Here is a 20,113-nt window from a genome sequence, read left to right on the forward strand (position 1 = left end):
ATTGTAGCCTATGTGTGCATAGCTCTTGTTTTGTTTTAACAGTTTCATACAGTGCTCAGTCCCTAGAAAAGTATATGAGCCCTTTCCATTTCAACAGCTTGCATACTCTTATGTTTACTTACCTGTGATGAGTATGCAGTATCATTTTTTATTCTGACAGAGACAAAGCACAATACTTTCATTGGCATTTTTATTGCAGTGTATTATTGGGAAAATACATATTGCATGTGACATTTACAAAAATGGCAGAAACTTTTCTTTCATCAGTTCTATACGGTTTTATGACTATTGTACACAGAAATATCACCTGACATAAACATTGTACCATAAATATTGTACGTTACCGTCCCACTGGATGAGGAATTTCTGTTATTAACTCCAATTTGGTGATATTTAGGACATTATATTTATGTCACAATATATTCCCGAAAGATATTCTTGTACCGCACCATCCCATTCAATCACCAGATTTATGAATACATCTCTTAGGGATAACATCTTGAAAATCTCCATTCTTCAGAAATGATTTTTTTCAGGAATATCATATATATTTTTTAAAACTGTTTCTCAAAAATCCTTACTCAAAAAAAGGTGGCCAATAACATTTGGACAAAAGATTTACTTTCACATCTTACCTAAAGAACATGTAAAATCAATTCAAGTCAATGCGGCTCCCACTTCTCCATCAACCTCCGTGATTTTGTTGTTTTTGGGTTCATTATGTGATTAAGTACCTCTTTTACATTCACTTTCATCCTCCACCCACTGCTTATACACCATAATAAAATGATTTTATTACCTGTTGTTTATTCAAAATAATGAAGTGCGATCCAGAGTTTCATAATGTCATAATCATCACATAAGATACACCATTTAGTCTCAGTGAATACGGTATCATAGCACTTTACAAAGTTTGCCATATTCAAGGGCTGCACATCTAATCAGTAGGCCTCAAGTCTATGGATGCAAAAATATTATTTCCTACGAGCACCCCTCCTCCTACATGTACATGCCTAAGTGCGGATGCAGTCAAAGGCAAACACCATGCCTTTGGTTGCTTCGACCTCACCCTGTTATACCTGTTGAAAGTGATAATACTTGCCTCTGAATTGATACCTTTTGGCTACAACCACTCACTGATTGGTTGCCCTCAATTAATTGGAATGGGTCACTGTGGTTAGATCATTCTGAATTGCTGCCAAGAAGTCATGTTGGTGTCGCTCATCCTGACACAGACTTTCCGTGATGGAGTGAGCAAACCGGCACCACTGATTGCAGCAGTTTGTGGCCATCACGAGTTACCTTTGTGAGTCACTCACTGTCCTTGAGTGTGAAACGAGTCACAGAAATGCAAACTCGCCCAGCTGTTCACTTTCCCTGCCAGTGAAAAATATCACCCACCCCTCCCACTGGCCAGTTCTGGTACTCTCTGTGACCATGTCTGCCAGCAGTTACTGCATATAGGGACGCTAAATTGTTTTTTTATGTAAGAATTTATAAAAAAACATTTTGATCTGCTTCTTCAGCTTCATATTCTTACAACGTATATGTTGCTGTAGTATTTGGAACCATTGATGTGAAACTAATGACAAAGACAAATGCTTATTTTTCCATTACTTTGGTGGACCTGCAGGCTTTGTGAGTTAACAATCGTAATAACATGATATATAAAAATAATGTGGTCCTTAGAACTCATCCTAACTTCATGGCTGAATGTTATGTTCCTTGCAAAGAGTAAGACATTTCCACCCTCCGCTCTTAGCCAAACAGTCATCAGACACAGATAAGACTATTCACAATCTCACTGTTCTGCTTATTTCTTGAAGGAAGCTCTTAAAAGACATTCTGTTATTTAATCTATCCCCTTATTTTGGATATTCCCTCCATTCTGGTCTTATGAGTATTGACCCATTTCAACTCGTGTAAAACTTGTAACTTGGAAAACTTTTTTTTTTCCAAGCCAGTAGCTTACCCTCTGTTAAGCGGGCAAAGCACACTATAGGTACACACTGGCTTATCCTAGTGCTGAATATTGTTCACTCGGTACCTATACTTCTCTCAGCAGATTTGCAGGGTAATCATTGGATCATTTTGGCTCTGTTGCACCAAGTTATGTGAGGAGACCATCTACTCTCAGCATATCTCTTGCCGCAGGCTACATCCCATTAGTAGTACAGACTGGCAGTCCTTACCCAGTCTCAATGTGATGGGGAACTCTGTGATATCCAATTCTTGAAGATTTCTCTGCTTGCTAATAGCGTTAAAATGAACAGCAGCCTTTTTTGCCACTTATTGAGGCTTCATTGCTCTGTCACAATCCCAAAAAGTATCACAGAGTGGCTTACCTTGACTTCACCCAGGATTTCATTTAAAGACCGACTAACCTTGCTCCAGAAGACGACCAATGCTTTACACTCCACAAACATATGTTTATCCTCTCCATCTTCCACATCACATTCCTTGCACCTAGATGTTCCTCGTGAAAGACTGGCCATCTTTACTGGAGTCCAATAGGCCCTACAGAGTGTAAACACATGGTTCCATTTTAATGAGGCCAGCTTAACTGTTTTACGAAGAAACTCAAAAGATACTTGCCAGAGCTCCTGGCATGCTAATCCCGGGAAGGTATTTCATCGAGATCAGATAAGATTCCATGCCTTTGTCGTCCTCAGCAGTGACCATGTCCCAATACCATAATGATACTGCTTTATTTATAGTTTTATATTCCCTAACAAAGCTTCATGTTCTCAGAAGCTCTCCCTTGTTAAGCCCTGCACGGACCGCCATGAGCACAGCTGTAGATATTTAAATTTCACCACCTTCCCATCTTGTCTACTCCAAAAAATCATGAAACATTATTAAGGTTTCCCCAACTCTAAAATCCCCCCAGTTCTTAAAGTCTGCTTCATGTAATGGTCGACTAAGACTATCTTTTAACCAATCTAGGGATCTGGTAGAATTCCAAATGGGAGCCCAATCTGAATAATAATACACTCCCATCATTTTCCTTACGGTAACCCAGATCCTAAGTGTGGAAAAAAAGGACCTTCAGTGGAACCTGCTTAAAGAATTTAGGGTCACCAAACTTATACAATAAATTTTCCCGAGCAGAAGCTGGAAGCATTGCAGTATACAGCAGGGCTAGGAGACTAGTATCTGGCGTCCTCCTGAAAAAGTGGAAGTTTTTAATCTGAAATGCATAATGATATTTTTAAAAGTCAGACAGAGCCACAAACCAGCTCCCCACCTTCTCCCCCTCCTTCAGGGAAACTTCATTGTTGGCAGCCTTTAAGAGGGCGCAAGCTTCAGGTCTTACTTGCTGAAGATTCATATTGGGACAGGTTGGCACTTAGTCCTCTTTCTAATTTCATGCTAAAGATGTTATCAGATTTTCATATGAATGATCAAATGAGGCATTTTTCAGGTGCTCTGCTGCTATTGAGGGCATCCTGGCACCGATTTACCCTCAAGCCTAGACCTATTTACATTCAGATACAAATGAATTTGTTTTAGCTGCTCCTAAAGATAATGTGTTGTCATATACTAGCTGAAGTTGCAGATTTAGGTCCATATTTATGGTCTGTTTGTGCTGTTTTAGCGTAATTTTTTTACGCTAAAATATCACAAATTTAACTCCATATTTTTATTTTGAGGCTAGGCCCATCTAGCATCAAAATTGTGGAGTTAGGGGCATTTTTTGGATGCATGAACCCACCATGCGTCAATGTGATGCAAGGGAGTCATTCCCGTCCAAAAAATGACTCTAAGCCATTAGCGTCATATTTATCCCCCAGTGCAAAAATGATGCACAGGTGAGAGGTGGACCTAAGTAATGACGCTAAACTTACTTAGTGTGATTATTTAACGCCTGGGTCAGAGCAGGTGTTAAGTTACTTGTGGACCCATTTGCATGGCCATACACAATGGGATGGGCCCCCAGGTGCCCACCCCAAGCCCTAAGAACACCCCCACGCACACCAAAGGGTCACCAGAGGATGGGGGACCCCATCCAGGGTAAGTATAGGTAAGTATTTCATTTTTTTAAGTGCCATTGGGGGCCCTAACATGGGGCCCCCTGCACGGCACTGGATGTATAGGCCATGGCCGGAGACACTGGTACCCCTGTGTTGGCCATTGGGGTAGTGGGCATGATTCCTTTCTTTAATAAGACAGGAGACATTTCTTGGTTGGTTGTGCGTCAGAAAATGACGCAAGGCTAGTTAGCAGCATTTTTATTGCCTCTAACCAGACTAGCGGCATTTTCTGACGCACAACCTCCTTTTCCAATACTGCCTCCCCCTACAGGCTAGCGTCTTTTTTTTTAGACGCTAGCCCAAGCTTTGAGCCAGCTTGCGGCATTGCATAAATATGCCACCTGGCTGGTGCACAGTTTTGCGTCAAAAAGTATAAATTTGGGCCTTCAAGCTGCAGGTAGCCACGTTAGACAAGAGCGACTGCCTCCAACAGAGTGGTCCCATTTGATAAACAGGTTAGTGAAACATGCAGAGAGAGGCAAACAGAATACTTTCAGCCACTGGCAGACAATAGAGTTTACACACGTAGAGTGGTACGACATCTGCCGTTTGAAAGTCAAGGTGTAAGCAGGCTGTATCATTTTGAATTATTTGTCATCTGTTTATTAGAGACTTTTGACAGCACCGAATAAGGGGCATTGTCATAATCTAGCCTACAGGAGATTTTTGCTTGAGTTACTAGCCGTTGGCCACTCGATTTTTAAAGCGTCAACATTTTCTGCAAAGTTTTAAGTAGCAGGTAACAAATGGATGTAACCTTGAAACTGCCGTCCCTACATTCTTGCGTATCCCATCTTCAGAAACAGTCAAAACACTCTACAGTCTGGACCGTATAATTCAAGAGCACTGTGCAGAGAAAGGATTCTGTCTGCCATTAGCACTTTTTCGTGGTAACCTAGTCTGAGTATCATCTCTTACGTCTACCAACTGAGAAGCTTGTCAGTTCATTATAGGGTGGCATTATAAGTGATTTGTGACATCACTGGGGGCGTTCACAGTGTCTGCTGACATTCAAGTGTGACATGAGTCATTGGCAGAGTGCCACCTTCCCAGTGTCTGCTAAAACTACCACTAACCTTTCAGACCCCATTGATGTTTTCCCAGAGTCCTATCAGTCCTGAGTCTACTAGGGCTAGAGGTCCTCATGGACTTTCACAATTAGCTCACGTAGTCTCTGATAGCTTGTGCCCCAAAGAGGTTGGCAATAACCACCACTGCTAAAATTGAGTTCTGTATTAATTGGGTGTGATAGTTATCACCTACTGTGAGTTTAGCCCTACATCTAGATTTTGGTGCTTTCTGTTCCAGAATTTGCTTGTAGCTGTATTTACGGCAATATTCCAAGTATATATCAATATATTTGTCCTACCAATATATACCCGAGGAAGGTTGTGAGGTTGTGGACTTTACAGCAACCAGTAATTACTGGGTGTGGTAAACGTTGAACAATTTCTATACAGATAATTATAATATAAATATATATAATTACAGTATAGATGATTAACAGTCACTAATAGGGATGGAGACAATAAACAGACACAAGAGAAACTCAAGTTTTCTGTGATGTCACTCAGAACCCCCAGGTGAAAATCATCCACGCCATTTACTTTTTACCAATCTAAATTTTGTGTTATGTATAGGCCCCAACATCACCTGTTCCTGCTTTCAACTGACACATAGGAACTATGAAATAATGAGGGAACCACACAAAACATGGCCTCTCCTCCCTGTCCCAAATGTAAAAAAAAATACTTGTCCTCCAGCTACCCAACCCAACACTCTCTTTTCCTTCCCTCTCCCCTATCCATAAGCCAGGTCTCCAGCACTGCTCTGACAGGCTCTCACACAATCTAACCAGATCAACGTGGATTGCATGTACGATGTAGCAATTGTGAGTAATAGGTTCTGTTACCCACTGTTGCTTCATCTTTGCAGTGAACTACTGTATTTAGTATCCAGTGTTGTAGGCTAATAACTCTCCAGAAGAGCCATACACAGCAATTCAAATCCCTATACAAACAAGGATCTAACAGTGGGCTAAATGACCCAGCCCACTAGTAATCGGGTTTTGGAAAATGGGTTATTGGTAAGGCCAGGTAAGTACCTACACTTAGCAATAGGCCACTAACCTCCACTTAGGTCCAGTTAGGTCTCAGTAAATTGAACCTAGCTCAACCCTTGGTAGCTTGGCAATGAGCAACAAGGCTTAACTTAGGAGACAAAGTGTAAAGCATTCAAATATCACAAAACAGTAATTAAATAAAACAAAGGAAACAGTTTAAAAACCCCAAATCAATTTCTAAAAATAGGAAATATTTTTAGCTTTAAAATGACACCAAAACGAATAATAAGGGGAACTGGAAATATGAATTTTTAAAGAATTATTGCTTTCTAGCGGATAGAAACAAAAAGCGCCAATCTGGTCATCTGGTGGCACCTGGACCGGGGCAAAGTCAAAGTTTAAGGCAGACCGCGATGGAGCCCAGCTCGGCTACAGCCCGCGGGAGGCCTCGGTCAAAAGTTTACCTTAGGACTTAGTCGTTTTTCTGGAAGTTTTCTTCAGCGGGACGAACCTGCCAGTCCAATCCGACCTCCTGGAACTCTTCCTCGGATACATGTCCCGGGGGCCCTCTGTGGAGATTTTTACCTTTGGACTTAATTGTTTTTTCGAGGTGAAAATCCTTCGACAGGGGCAAACCTGAATCTTGATCCAACGTCCTTGGAGCCCTCGTCATATACGCTGGCTGGGAGGTCCCGGTCAACTTCCTACGTTCGGACTTAGTCACTTTTTTGAAGATTCTCTTCACCGGGACGAACCTGCAAGTCAGGCCGGGTCGTGGTTGAAGTAAGCCGTCTAGAGTTGGCGCGGCGGGTTGGTCCCTCTATGGAGCTTTTTTCCAAAAGTTCTCCTAACTTCTCCAAACTTCTGGATCTTCTTCCAGATGTTCTTTTAAGGTTCTTTTGAGGTCCACAGTTCACCCCAAGGTTCCAGAATCTCTGAGATGCTCCTTGAGGGTGCGGACTACAACTCTCAGAATGCACCTGGCGCAAACTCCTTTTTGGCCACTGGACTGTGGCCAGCTGGTTGGTTTTTTCAGGAGTTGGTGCAGGGGACTCTGGTTAGCAAGTTTTCACCTGTAGCAAACAGGGAGTCCCTCCTTAAACCAGTTGAAGCCAGGCAAAGTCCTTCTTGTGGTGAAGCCCAAGTGTGCAGCTAGTGCAGTCCTCCAGAGTGCAGTGTCCAGGTGCAGGCCAGGGGTCCAGCAGGGCAGTCCTTCTTCTTCTGTAGTTCTTCCTTGTTCAAATCTGATAGGGATCTGAGGTGTGGGTGCAGGTCTGCCAGTTTTATCCTTGCTCCTGGGTGAAAAACGGGGGGGGGTGGTCCTGGTTCTCCAATCAGGGGCAGGGTCCTTCCCCCTGTGATGACCACTTCCTGGGAAGTGTGGCAAAAATCAATCCCAGGGAGCAACATTCCTCAAAAATCCATCATGGCTGAAAGTGATTTTTGGAGGTTACCTCTGGCTAAGCCCACCCACTGGTGTGGCTAAAAATCCTAAACACACCCCTCTCCTAACCTAATCAAGGGGGCACCTAATTGTCTGGGTTTTCAGGATGTGAGGGTGTTGCTGGGTTGCTCCAAATGTCCTTCTCTGCCTTTAAAGACCAGTTTGGCAGCCGTCCCCCTTCCTGCTTCCCCATCTGCTGAGGGGAGATCTCCTCCCCAAGGCCCATCTCTTTGTGTTGAGCCAGGTCACTTCACACCTCATCAAGGCAGCCTGGCCAGGCTGCCAGAGGCTGGCCAATCAGAGCAAAGCAGCAGATACACTGCAGGGCTGAAGTTGGCAACTTTTCAGGTAAAGTTTAAAACTCTTTACCTGAACAAGTTATATTAAATCCCACAACTGGAAGTTGTGGGATTTATTATAACAATTAATTTGATACCAAACTTGTAGTATCTGTTACTTAAGGGGATTAAAAAAATTAAAATAAAGTCTCCCCCCTTTTCTAGCCTATGTAGGCCATTCACTACAATGAGGGGAAAACAAATTTGACTGTTTTACCTCTCCAGGGCTTATAAAACTATTTTTTATAAGGTCCCTGCTTATAGTTACATGGCACCCAGCCCTAGGGCACATAGGGAACACCTTATGGGTAACTTATATGTAAAACTGAGGTAGTTTAAGACTTTAGAACTACTTTTAATTCTAAAGTCGAATTTGCATGTAACTTTAATTTAAAAGCAGCCAGCAAGGCAGGCCTGACTTTAAAATGACACTGGGCCCCTCAGCAGTGCACCTATGGGGCACTACCGATGCTGGGGTCACTAATCCTCTATGCCCTACCATATACTAGGGACTTATAGGTAGGTTAATTTTTCCAATTATAATTAGCCTAATTTGCATATCCACTTCACACAGAGCACTGGCCCTGGGACTGATAGGCAGTACCCAGGGCACAGCCAAGAGTCAGTAGCCACCAGTACCTGTCCAAAGGGTTTGGGGGTGACCAGGGCAAAAAGGAGGACTTTCCTACATTGGGCCTTAGTGTTAGTAGGTTACTTATACCTTTCTTAACCTCTTCGCTGCTAGGCTTCCCCCCAGCCCCCTGCTAAGCCTTATTTTTTTGGTTATTCAGGGTAGTTCATGCTTAGACCCCAATAACTTTTCGTCCACTTAAGTAAGGTATGCATGGCAAATTTGTGTCATTTGTTTCCGAGTATCCTGGGGATTCCTAAGGCACTCAAGGTTTGTGGATTCCCCTGGAGAGGGCTGAGAAAATAGCCAAAATACAGCTAGATTTTGTGCGTTTTGGGAACAAAGGGGAAAAAATGCTTCAGAAGAAAGAAGCGTTTGTTTTTGTCCCTGCAAATGGCATCAACGAATGGTTTGTGATGCTAAAATCAACATCTTCCAAGCTAGCAGGAACAGGCAGACTAGAATCAAAAAACAAATTGTTTCAACACGGTTTTGCCAATTTACTGGGACATAGCCCATTTTTCCTATTTTTTGTGCTTTCAACCTCCTTCTAGCTAGTGGTAGAAATGAGTGCGAAACCAATGGTGAATCCTGGAAAGCTCTACATTTCTGAAAATGAGACAACATTCTAAATTCAGCAAGGGCTCATTTCTGTAGCTCCTTCAAGGTTTTCCTATAGAACGTAACAGTTGAGATAAAAAATATTGAAATCGAGTTGAAAAGAACAGCCATTTATGTGTCTATGTTTTCATCTGTAACTTTTTCTAACTATGGTAGATTTGCAAAAGTAATATACTGTTACATCCACTGGACGCTTCTGGTTTTGAGGCTATACAGGGCTTGTAGTTTCACCAAGAACCCGTGGTACCCAGAGGCTTTAAATGAGCTGCACCTTGCAATGGTTTTTCATTGTGTACCAAGTATAAAGAAAATAATTTGGTGAAGTATAAAGAGTGAAAAATAGATATCAAGGAAACCTGTGCATTTGCAAAATGGACACAAGATATGGAGTTTAGAAGCAGTGGTTATTCGTATATCTTTGAATTTGTGGGCACCTATACTAGCATGTAAATTAAAGGGCATTTCTCAAAACTACTCCTTTCTCGCACGCTGTTTTACACTGGGACGGTGCAAATTCAGAGAAAGACAATTGGTAATAACACTTGTACTACTATTCTGTGTTTCTCCAAGTCTTCCGAAAAAATTTGTACCTTACTTGTGTGGGTAGGCCTAGTGGTCGCATCACTGTAATGTGCCTAGTTGTGGACTTCGGACCCTAGCTCAGCGGCCACCTATGAAACATAGCAAACCTGTACATTTTTAAAAACTAGACACCTAGGGGAATTCAGGATGAGGTGACTTGTGTTGCTCTCACCAAGTTCTGTCACACAGAATCCTTTTCAAACCTCAAAATATGTCTAAAAAACATATTTCCCCTTGTATTTCAGTGGTGTAATGTTCTGGAATCTGTGGGAAGCCACAAACTTCCTTCCACCTAGCATTCCCCCAAGTCTCTCAATAAGAATGGTACCTCACTTGCACGGGTAGGCCTAGTGGCCGCGAAAGGAAACAGGCCAAAACGCAACAATGACACATACATTTTTCCACTGAAAATTGACCCATTTTTTCCCAATTTGCCTGCCTGTGGATTTTGGGCCCTGGCTCAGCAGTCACCTAGGAAAATCTAGCAAATCTGTACATTGTTTAAAATTAGACACCTGGGGGAATACACAATGGGGTGTCATGGATGGCTCTCACAAGGTTCTGTCACCCAGAATCCTTTGTGAACCTCAACATTTGTCTAAAAAACACATTTTCCTCACATTTCTGTGGTGGAAGTTCAGTAATCTGAGGGGAGCCACAATCTTCCTTCCACCCAGCATTCCCCCAAGGCTTCCAATAAAAAAGGTACCTCACTTGTGTGGGTAGGCCTAATGCTGCTACAGGAAATGGCCCAAAACACACTATAGGCACATCACATTTCTCCACTGCAAACTGGACTCTTTTTTGCAATGTGCCTAGCTATGGATTTTGGGCTCTAGTTCAGCCACCCCATAGGGAATCCTAGCAGACCTGTACATTTTTTAAAACTAGATACCAAGAGGAATACAGGTTCTGTCACCCACACTCCTTTTCAAACCTCAACATTTGTCTAAAAAACTCATTTTCCTCACATTTGTGTGGTGGAAAGAATCTGAGAGGAGTCACACATTTCCTACCACTCAGGGATCCCCTCGGTCTACTAATACAAAATGATACCTTACTTGTGTGGGTGAGCCAAGTGCCTGTGACAGGGAAGGGCCAATCATGTTTAGAGTTTGAGGGGAAACCAAAGCAGTTCCAAAAGGGCAGGGGTGTTTTTGTTTGATTTTAGGCTGACTCTGCTCTGGGCACCCAAACTAGTGAGGTATTTTTTTGATCGGGAGACTGAGGGGGATGCTGGGTGACAGGGAATTTCTGGTTTATTTCTGTTTCTGGAAGAAAATGGATGGCACTTAAATTCAAGCAAAATGTGTGATTTTAGGTACATTTTGAGGTTTGCAGGGCATTGTGAGTGAGAAAACGTGTTGGGATCCACGAGAGGCACGTCACACTGTACTCCCATGGGTGTCTCGTTTCTGAACATATCTAGAGTTGGTAGATTTTCCGTAGTCAGGAAGTGAGCACGCTACCAAGTCTCTTACTTTTGTGATGTCCCAAACACTTAAATTGTGAAAATAAAATGCCCTTTGGCTTTGTTACAAAAGAATGCTCACCCACCAACATAGTTGGTGGCATGCTTCATCATTGGGGTCTCACCCGAGATACCTAGCATGTTAAGGATGTGCTTCGTCACCTGATTATTGCCGTGCTGTTTTTTTCGTGAGTGGAATTCCCAACTAACAGGAGAAGTGAAATCACATTTTTGTTGTGGTAACTCATCAATATGGCATGTTTTTATTTGTGGTAACCTTGGACAAAGGTTAAAAACAGTGATTTTCATAATTTGAGTGCTTGGGACAACACAGAAGTAAGAGACTTGGTAGGGTGCTCAATTGTTGTGGTTGTTGATAGTAATTGGGGAAGGTGAGCAAGCTCTTACTTCTCTTTATTGGTACACACATACTGGTTGGATTTGGCACAAGGGTGAGCGATGGTTCAGTATATAAAATTCTATTAACAAACGATTTCACGAAAATGAAATACACCGTTAGAAATTGAAATGTCAAAAAACGGAACCAATGATTCACAACTCTTGAGCTGGGAAGCTGCGTCATGGGACCTACAGTCCATTCACACGTTTCCTGCTTGGCACACACAATACCATTCACGTTGACAGCTGCAGGCCCAGCACATTACAACACTCACATCAAAAGGCAGCGCCATTCAAGGGCATATCACATTCATACGCCCACATGCCTGCCTGACACTGCAACCACACCCGCTGATAGAGTGTGTGGACTGGTGTTTGGCTAGTAGTGTGTGTAGTGACAAGCAGCAAGTCACTACTCACACACCTTCAGCCAAATGTCAGCTCACACACACCACCAGCCAAGTGCTAGTCTATGCACTCTGTTTACCTTTTCACAAACAGACTCTACATTTCATCCTGGGAAAGTCTGTTTTTGGGCGTGGGAAGAATGTGATCACCAAAGTGGCGATCTTTCAATCTAGTTACATCTTCCACCACTCCAACTCTAGGAACCTTTGCCTGTTTCACTGTAGTGAGGCTGCCTATCACAGACTCCTGAAACTGAACAATTGTCATCTTTGACTCTGGAGGACAATCCTTGAATACAACAAAAGTATTAAAGGTTGCTATATGGAACAAATGGATAACCAATTTCTTACACCAAATGTAAGCCTAACAAACAGCAGTATAAGGTTAGAACCGCTGATCTCCTCTATCAATGCCACCCATGTGTTTATTAGTCTAAAATGTATACAGACTTGGCATTTCAGCAACCTGACTCCAAACAGCCACAGGTGAAGGTCTTTCATCATGGATGTTTGTCAGCATATAGACATCTCTCCTGTTTACAGATTTCACAGCTAGAAGTTCATCACTACTCAAGGCACTGCACTGTCTCCTCACAAGTTTTTTACAAACAACTCTTCAGGGTAACCTTCACGGTTAGAGCTGATTGTGCCACAAGCAACAGTGTCCACTTTGACCAATTCCCCGAACAATTGCACACTAGTGTAGAAGTTATCTACATATAAATGGTGACCTTTGTTAAAAAGGCCTCTACCAAGTTCCCACACGGTTTTCTCACTAACTCCGAATGTTGACGGAAAACCAGGGGGTTAGTATTGGAATCCCCACCAGTGTACACCCTGAAATTATAGACATATCTAGTCCTATTCTCAGGCAGCATATGCATCATAATTCCATAGCTTGCCCTCTTGCTAGGAATGTACTGCCTAAAAACCCAATGGCCCTTAAACAGGACCAAAGACTTGACAAGAGCTATATCTTTCCCTGGAACATAGATCTCTGAAAAACGATTAAGAAAGTGATGAAGGACAGGCCGAATCTTAAAAAGACGGTCATAATCAGGGTGATCTCATGGCAAGGCTAAAGCATCAAAGAATTGCAAAAGCAAATACCGATCATGACTCATGGTTGCAGGAAGTATAGCCATCACCCTCAAGGGACTAATAGGCCAATATGAAGACAGCAATGGCTTTCTTATCAAGCCCATCAAAAAAGTTAAACCCAAGAACTTCTTCAACTCATTCAGATTTGTAGGAGTCTACCAGCTAGCTTTAGAGTAGGGCTTAAGTCTGGCACTGTTGTCCTTCAAATACTGTTCAGCATACAAATTAGTCTGCTTAACAGTCTCATCCAAAATTACATAATCCATAAACAACTGAAAGAAATTTATAGGCAAAATGTTTTCAGTATTCACTCTACACACTGTGACACCAGTAAAGGCAGCCAATGCCAGCTATACCATGTCTGGGGCAATCCAGAGTTCAGCTCTTCCAATGAGAAGCCTTTCAGCCCTAGGCCGCAATACAGATGCCGCCTGCTGCACATCAATGTCCTGCTCCAAAAGAGGCACTTCCTGCACACTGAGAGTGGCTTTATCATCAGATGATTCCTCTCAGACAGAAAATTCACTGCCTGGATCTTTCACTTCCTCCTCTGCCTCACATGCAGAGTCAGTCTCATAATCATGGTCAGATGAAGATTCAAAAGCATACCAACAAAATGCTGAGCGGCAATTCTGTGGCTAGGCATAATAAAAGTAACATAACAAATAAGGCAACAATAACCAACACAGTGTAAAATTAGTAATAAACAAGGTGTGGCTTTATCACAAAGACCTAATTACTCAAAAACAATACCACTCTCTTGCCAGAGGCAGCTAGACTCACGAGCACCTACTCTGCATAGACACAGTAAGCACCAACAAAATCCCACTGGAAAGGAAAAACAAAAATTACTCACAAGACAATACAATACACATCATGCACAAATGCAAAGAGAATTTCACACACAATCACACAGAAACTAAACATGCTGCTATTATTACAACATTTATAAAAATACATTTAGGCCCATATTTATACTTTTTGATGCAAAATTCCGCAAACGCAGTTTTGCATCAAAAAGTATAGCGCCGGCTTGCGTCATTCTAGAGCGCCAGCCGGGTGCCAGATTAATGGAATCCCGCACGCCGGGTGGGCTAGCGCCTGGGAAAATTACGTTAGCTGGGTGGGGTTGGTGGTATGTGGGAAGGGGGTTTTACCTCAGGAAATTACGCTAGTCTGGTTAGAGGTAAAACAAATGCCTTTAATCTGCCTAGCGTCATTCCCTGACACAAAACCATCCATACCACATGACTCCTGTCTTGTAAAAGACAGGATTCATGCCCACCACCCCAATGGCCAGCACAGAAGACAAGTGTCCCCTGGGCATGGCCATTGCACCCAGTGCCATGTAGGGGGCCCATTTCAGGGCTCCCAGTGGCACTTTGAAAATATTTTTAAAATACTTACCTCTACTTACCTGGAATGGGGTCCCTCATCCTCTGGTGTCCCTCTGGTGTCGGTGGGGGGTGTGTTCCTGGGGCTTAGGTTGGGCATCTGTGGGCTCTTTCCATGGTGTTTGACCATGGAAATTAGTCTGCAGGCCCCCTAATGCCTGCTCTGACCCAGGCGTTAAATATTATAGTATATAACTATTTAGGCCCGCCTCCCCGTGCACCTTTTTTGCACAGGGGGATAAATATGGCAAAAGGGGCTTTGAGTCATTTTTTGTATGGGAACACCTACCTTGCATCTCATTGATGCAAGGAGGTTTCACACATCCAAAAAAATGACCTTAACTCCAATATTTTGACGCTACATGGGTCTAGCATCAAAGTATAAGTATGGAGTTAAATTTGCGCTGAATTTGCGTCAAAAGAAATGACGCAATTTCAGCATAAACAGAGTATGGTGAGTAAAATTCATTAGCACCCTGGAAAAAAGAGATGCCGATGCCTGTGCCCATCTGAGACCTCAGCCCATCACCCAACCTCTGGCTGACCGTCCAGCCAATTAAGTGCTAGCTCTTCACCGTGCATGTGGTCCTGCCCACTGCAGGTGGTAACATGGGAGGCCTCAACCTGCAAAAACCCACGGACCATTTTTGTCATGCATTGGACAATCTTGGATGTTTTCTAATGTTAGGTTAGTACCCTGTACAATATTAATTATGTGTAGTACATGTATTGCTGGGATTTTCCAGGCTAAAATAAATATAAAACTAAAGAGCTGTGTAGAAGACTCGAATTCATCTCAGCGACTGGTAATATCCTGGGGGGTGAGTTCCATTCAATTATGTAAATATTTAAATGCACATATTAAGCACATCTGTATGTTAATGTGCAGATCACTGTTTCTCCCTGTCCTTTGCCATGTTGTAATGTTGTTGCCTGTTTTTTGTCTATTTCCAGGGAACAGCCTAGTAACACTGCTGTGCCACCTCTTCAATACTCATGGCCTTATCCACCATTTCCAGTTAGATATGGTTAAGTTGCACCGATTTCTAGGTGGGTGCCAATATTTTCACTTTATTTTGGTTTGAATTGAGCCACGTTTTGCTTTGCTTCTCCACCTTCATGGGAGTTCGTCAGTTCTGCCTCGGAACAGTGTTTTAGGTTTTTTTTGGTAGTGCCATTCACTCGTATCGCTACCAGGACAGGCCAACTCTAGTGCAGTTACTCCAAGTCGAGACAGTTGATGTTGACAAATAAGGTGCTCTCTGAAGCACTTCCAGGGGTTGCCTAGCCTAGATTGGATTTGTCTGACAGAAGAGCATTACAAATGTTTATGCAGGATTCTAATGTTTTAGATTGAACATCTGTGGTGAGACACCAGCCACGGTCCAAACTTCACAACCTTGTATTTTCTTTCAAGTGATAATCGGTTTTCCGCCTTCACACTCAGAACCGAACTAACTTCTCCTCCAATCATTAATTAACTGTATCCTTCCCTTTGGCCGTGTACAGATGCCTGCTGCCTTTAGGGTAGATTTGTGTTACACAACTGCTGCTTGTATTCATACATACATACAGGAAATACATTTCCACCTTTTGACATCAAGACGGATTTAGACATCCAGGTCAGCCCAACAGGAAGGTTTTGATATCATCAACTTTGTCCAAGGAAGCGTTACTCCTCAAACCTAGCTATGGAGAGAGCAGGCAGGAATTGGAAAGCTTGGCCATCTCATGCTGATGTGTCACTTCCAAAATGTCCCTGGCGTCAGGCAAGGCTGGCAGATAAAAATGTGTTTAAAAATAAAATGCATTTGCCTTGAAATGAGTACAGCATGAAAGGCAAACAGCAACACCTGCTCTGCTTTCAAATATAAACTTTAAGAGCTGCATGTTGTTCCCTTCCTCTACAACAACTCAGAGCTAGGTTAATAAAAATAGATGAGATTTCAACAGTGTAAGAAAATTAACTTGTTGTATATGAAAATATATGCATAGTTCCTGTTGTTTGATAGGAAATCAAACAGTCCTCTAGATTTCATTCTTACCCACCCATTGACAGAGCTTCAGACAGAAAGTCATGTAGAGGAGGTATTTACTGCAGGAAATATGCAGTCTATGAAGCAAAGGAGAAAGACCTAGGACTGGACTGCCCATATGGCGAGGATAAGGGGAAAGTGTTCCGTAGACTGGTAGTGCTTTCAAGGCTCGCTATTCAAGCCGGGGGAGGGGGTCACCTGCCCACCCAGCACTGACTACAATCCTCACAAAGCACCTTACAGTTTTCTGACATTCACCTGCATGATTTCCTGCTGAGGCGATATCATGCTCTTTTCTACAGAACTGCCTGTAAAACCTACGACTTTGTAGCCGATATGTTTGGAAAACTGCTGAAAATTAACTAGTAGGCCACGAACATTTTTGCTTGTGGAGAAGTTCCTCCATGCCTTCCTAAAGAGTCACTCTCACATGGCATCTCACTGGGCTTCGACTAAATTGATTTCCAGGGTAGATACTGTCTTGCAGTCCAACTCCTGTCTTCCTTTAAAATGTATCAGGTTTAAGGTCTTTGAAGCAGTGGTTATGACTGAATAAATAACATGCAGTGCTCTCAGCCCACTGAAACTTAATAACCACCAAGTGCTCTTAGGCCACCTCCTTCCTTGTCCCCTTTCCTTTTTTTAGTGCTCGCATAAGACTTCCACACGGTCCTCTGCTACTCTGCCCGGGTAATCTTCGGAAAAGTTTAGTAGCATTTTCCTGCCTCTCGTCTTCTTTTTCAGGTTATAAAATCAATTTCGAATTGTACATGTCTGAACTTATTGTTCCTATCTTTTGTATTTGTTTGTCTTTTCTTTCATCTTTTTACCCCCGGATATTATTCTTAAATACACCACCTGTTCTCCTGGACCAGGGATAGATAGAAGTAGATCATGCCATGTTGTTTCAAGTTTTCTGAGTTTTAAGGCAATTACCGGATTTTTCGAGGAGTTGACCAGTGTGCTGTAATTCAAGTGAAAAGCCCTTGAAACTGGTAGAAAGAAATATGGTATTTATTAATTCTCTCAGCCTTGGGATTAAGGACTACTTGTTCTGATAAATGTCCCTGGACACGGTCACCCAAAAGGGAAGCTCTGTGTACATTTCTGTTTTACTGACGATGCTTTTTTCATAAGCTAAAATACTTGTAGTATTTAAGAAATTGTGCAGGGGAGCTCCAGAGTCTTTTGAAGGCTTAATGTCAGGCAGGCCGCAAGGTATTATGTAACCAGGCAGGCATAGTAGGCCCTACAGCCTTAATATGTGCTCTTGGACTTTCTAGTGTGTGTTCACCATAAATGAGAGAGCAAAAGCAGGCCGTCCTCAGGCCAAAGGTCTTCCTGGGTCGGTTCGGGAGACATATTGCAGAACGAACCTCAAACGAGCTATGACTCCGTCCACCACACTCCATTATGTAGCCAGGTAAAATAAAAAACACAAGCAGGACCCTGTATAACGAAGCAGAGCTGCCATAACACACTGAGTAGAATTAAAATGCGAACATATGTGTTTTCTGCTTACACAGAACCTGCAATCTTAATAAAACACAGATCAAGAAAATGAAACTAAATTTAACACAAATGATTTGACCTTTGGTGGCTCAGCTTTGGCTTTTTAGGTCAAGCCAAGGGTAACAGAGGATCTGTACTTCTTTTGCAGTTATGGTTCAAGAGGATTACCACAGCCAGAACCCATACCACAATGCCGTCCATGCTGCTGATGTCACTCAAGCTATGCACTGCTACTTAAAAGAGCCAAAGGTACGACGAGAAACATGGCAGTGCTCCTGTCTTATTTATTGTCATGCTCATTTTCACATTTCATGGTCATTTTAACTTACCTTTTTTGAGGAAAAAAGGATTCGAACAGCTTCTTTTCTCTGGTGTTTGTGAAAAACAATTTTTATTGTTGTTTCTTCTCCATATGCCAGGAACATAAGAACAGGCGACACCTCTTTCACACTGCAGCTTTAAGGAACTAGCATGTTTTTTCAAGGATAGCATGTTCAATGGTCTAGCAATGTGTATACCATTTGGGTATTTAGACAGAATATCAGAAACAAAAATATTGTGGACCAAAATATCATGTCAAGAATATCGAGGACACAAATATCATGAAGGTAAGTTTCCTTAGGTAAGCAAAGTTTTACTATTGATACCTCCACATATATATAACTTGACTATATAAATCTTCAAGGAACATAGATGTGAAGTTAAGAATAGCAAATCTATATTTACCTGTTTGCATTTGCAAATAACCTCTTCGATATTTTGGTCCTTGATATTTTTGACACAGTACTTCTTTTTCCGATATTCTGTCAGTGATCCTGCCATTTGTGAAAGTCTGTAAATGAGTGGTAGGCTGATTATTAGATTATCCTTGCCAAGTATGTGCTTCAGAATAACAAGCCTTTCGAAGCAGAGCAAAATATGTTTTACAAATACTTGAGAAATTTCGAGGCAGAGCAAAATATGTTTTACAAATACTTGAGAAATTGTGTGGATGATTTATCTGAGGAAGAATATCATGTGACCATGAAATGGCGTAATAAAAAAAGAAAATGTAATTTCTCTTCACTTTTTATACTAAGAATATGCTTTGCTTCTATCACATAAGAGACCGTTTTATCAAAAGATGTGTTGTACTTCCAGTGGTTGGCGGTAGGCTGTATTGTGCCTTTGAAGTATATTTCAACATTTGTGATCTAGTAAGCATGTGCTTTTTTGCCAGCTCGCCAACTTTCTCACACCTTTGGACATCATGCTTGGACTTGTGGCCGCCGCAGCTCATGATGTGGACCACCCTGGGGTCAATCAGCCATTTTTAATCAAAACCAAACACCACCTTGCCAACTTGTACCAGGTAAGAGTTCTTACTCAAAGAATACTCTGCAAACACAGCAATGTGACAGCCAGCAAGTAGATTCATTATAATGCAAGTAAAACAAAAAACATAGCACACATCTCATTAGAACTCATTTAGGCATCTACGATTAGCCACTACAAATTCAATATTCATAATATCGCACATATAGGTGAAGTATCCATTTCAGGATTAACATGTGTATGTGTGACAGGCAAGCATGAAAGTTAGAAGCTATGTAGAGACTTGGTCTGTACTTGGGCAAGAAATTGATATATTTCATGATTTCTAGGTTAGCTTTAAAGGGATTTTATATAATGCAACATGATACAAAGTAAGGCGCATAATCATATTTTTATAAATCCCACTACATTCTTCTTATCATCAGATCAATGAAACTGAGCCTTCCTACTAATTTCGAATCTCCCTCTCTTGGTAAAACCTTCCCAGAGCCTTTCTCCATGTTGTTCCCATTTACCCCCATTTTTTTCAGTTTCTGTTTTCCTTTTTCACTCTCCCTTCTGCCATCTTTTTACTGCCTGCTCCCTGTGAATCTTGCCCCCCTTTTACCTGTTTTCTCTTATCTCAACGCTGCCAACATACTGATTTTTCACCGGCCCTCTTTCTGTTGCCATCTCTATTTTGATCATGGCCTCGGATTCTTCCATGTCTTCTTCAGCCATTCCTCCTGTACCTTTTTACCCCTCCTGCACTCTTAATGCAGTATCTC

General features: G+C 42.1%; 1 protein-coding gene across 2 annotated transcripts in view; it reads left to right on the forward strand.

Annotated features, from left to right (window-relative positions):
• Positions 1–20,113, forward strand: part of PDE7B (phosphodiesterase 7B) — an 891,171-nt gene that overhangs the window by 796,942 nt on the left and 74,116 nt on the right. For both annotated transcript variants that reach the window (XM_069235207.1, XM_069235206.1), the window contains 3 exons: positions 15,439–15,534; positions 18,181–18,281; positions 19,252–19,383. In XM_069235207.1, the coding sequence (XP_069091308.1) occupies positions 15,439–15,534; positions 18,181–18,281; positions 19,252–19,383 (329 nt within the window). The remainder of the gene's footprint in view (positions 1–15,438; positions 15,535–18,180; positions 18,282–19,251; positions 19,384–20,113) is intronic.

This window comes from Pleurodeles waltl, chromosome 5 (genome assembly GCF_031143425.1).
Source record: "Pleurodeles waltl isolate 20211129_DDA chromosome 5, aPleWal1.hap1.20221129, whole genome shotgun sequence".
NCBI lineage: Eukaryota > Metazoa > Chordata > Amphibia > Caudata > Salamandridae > Pleurodeles > Pleurodeles waltl.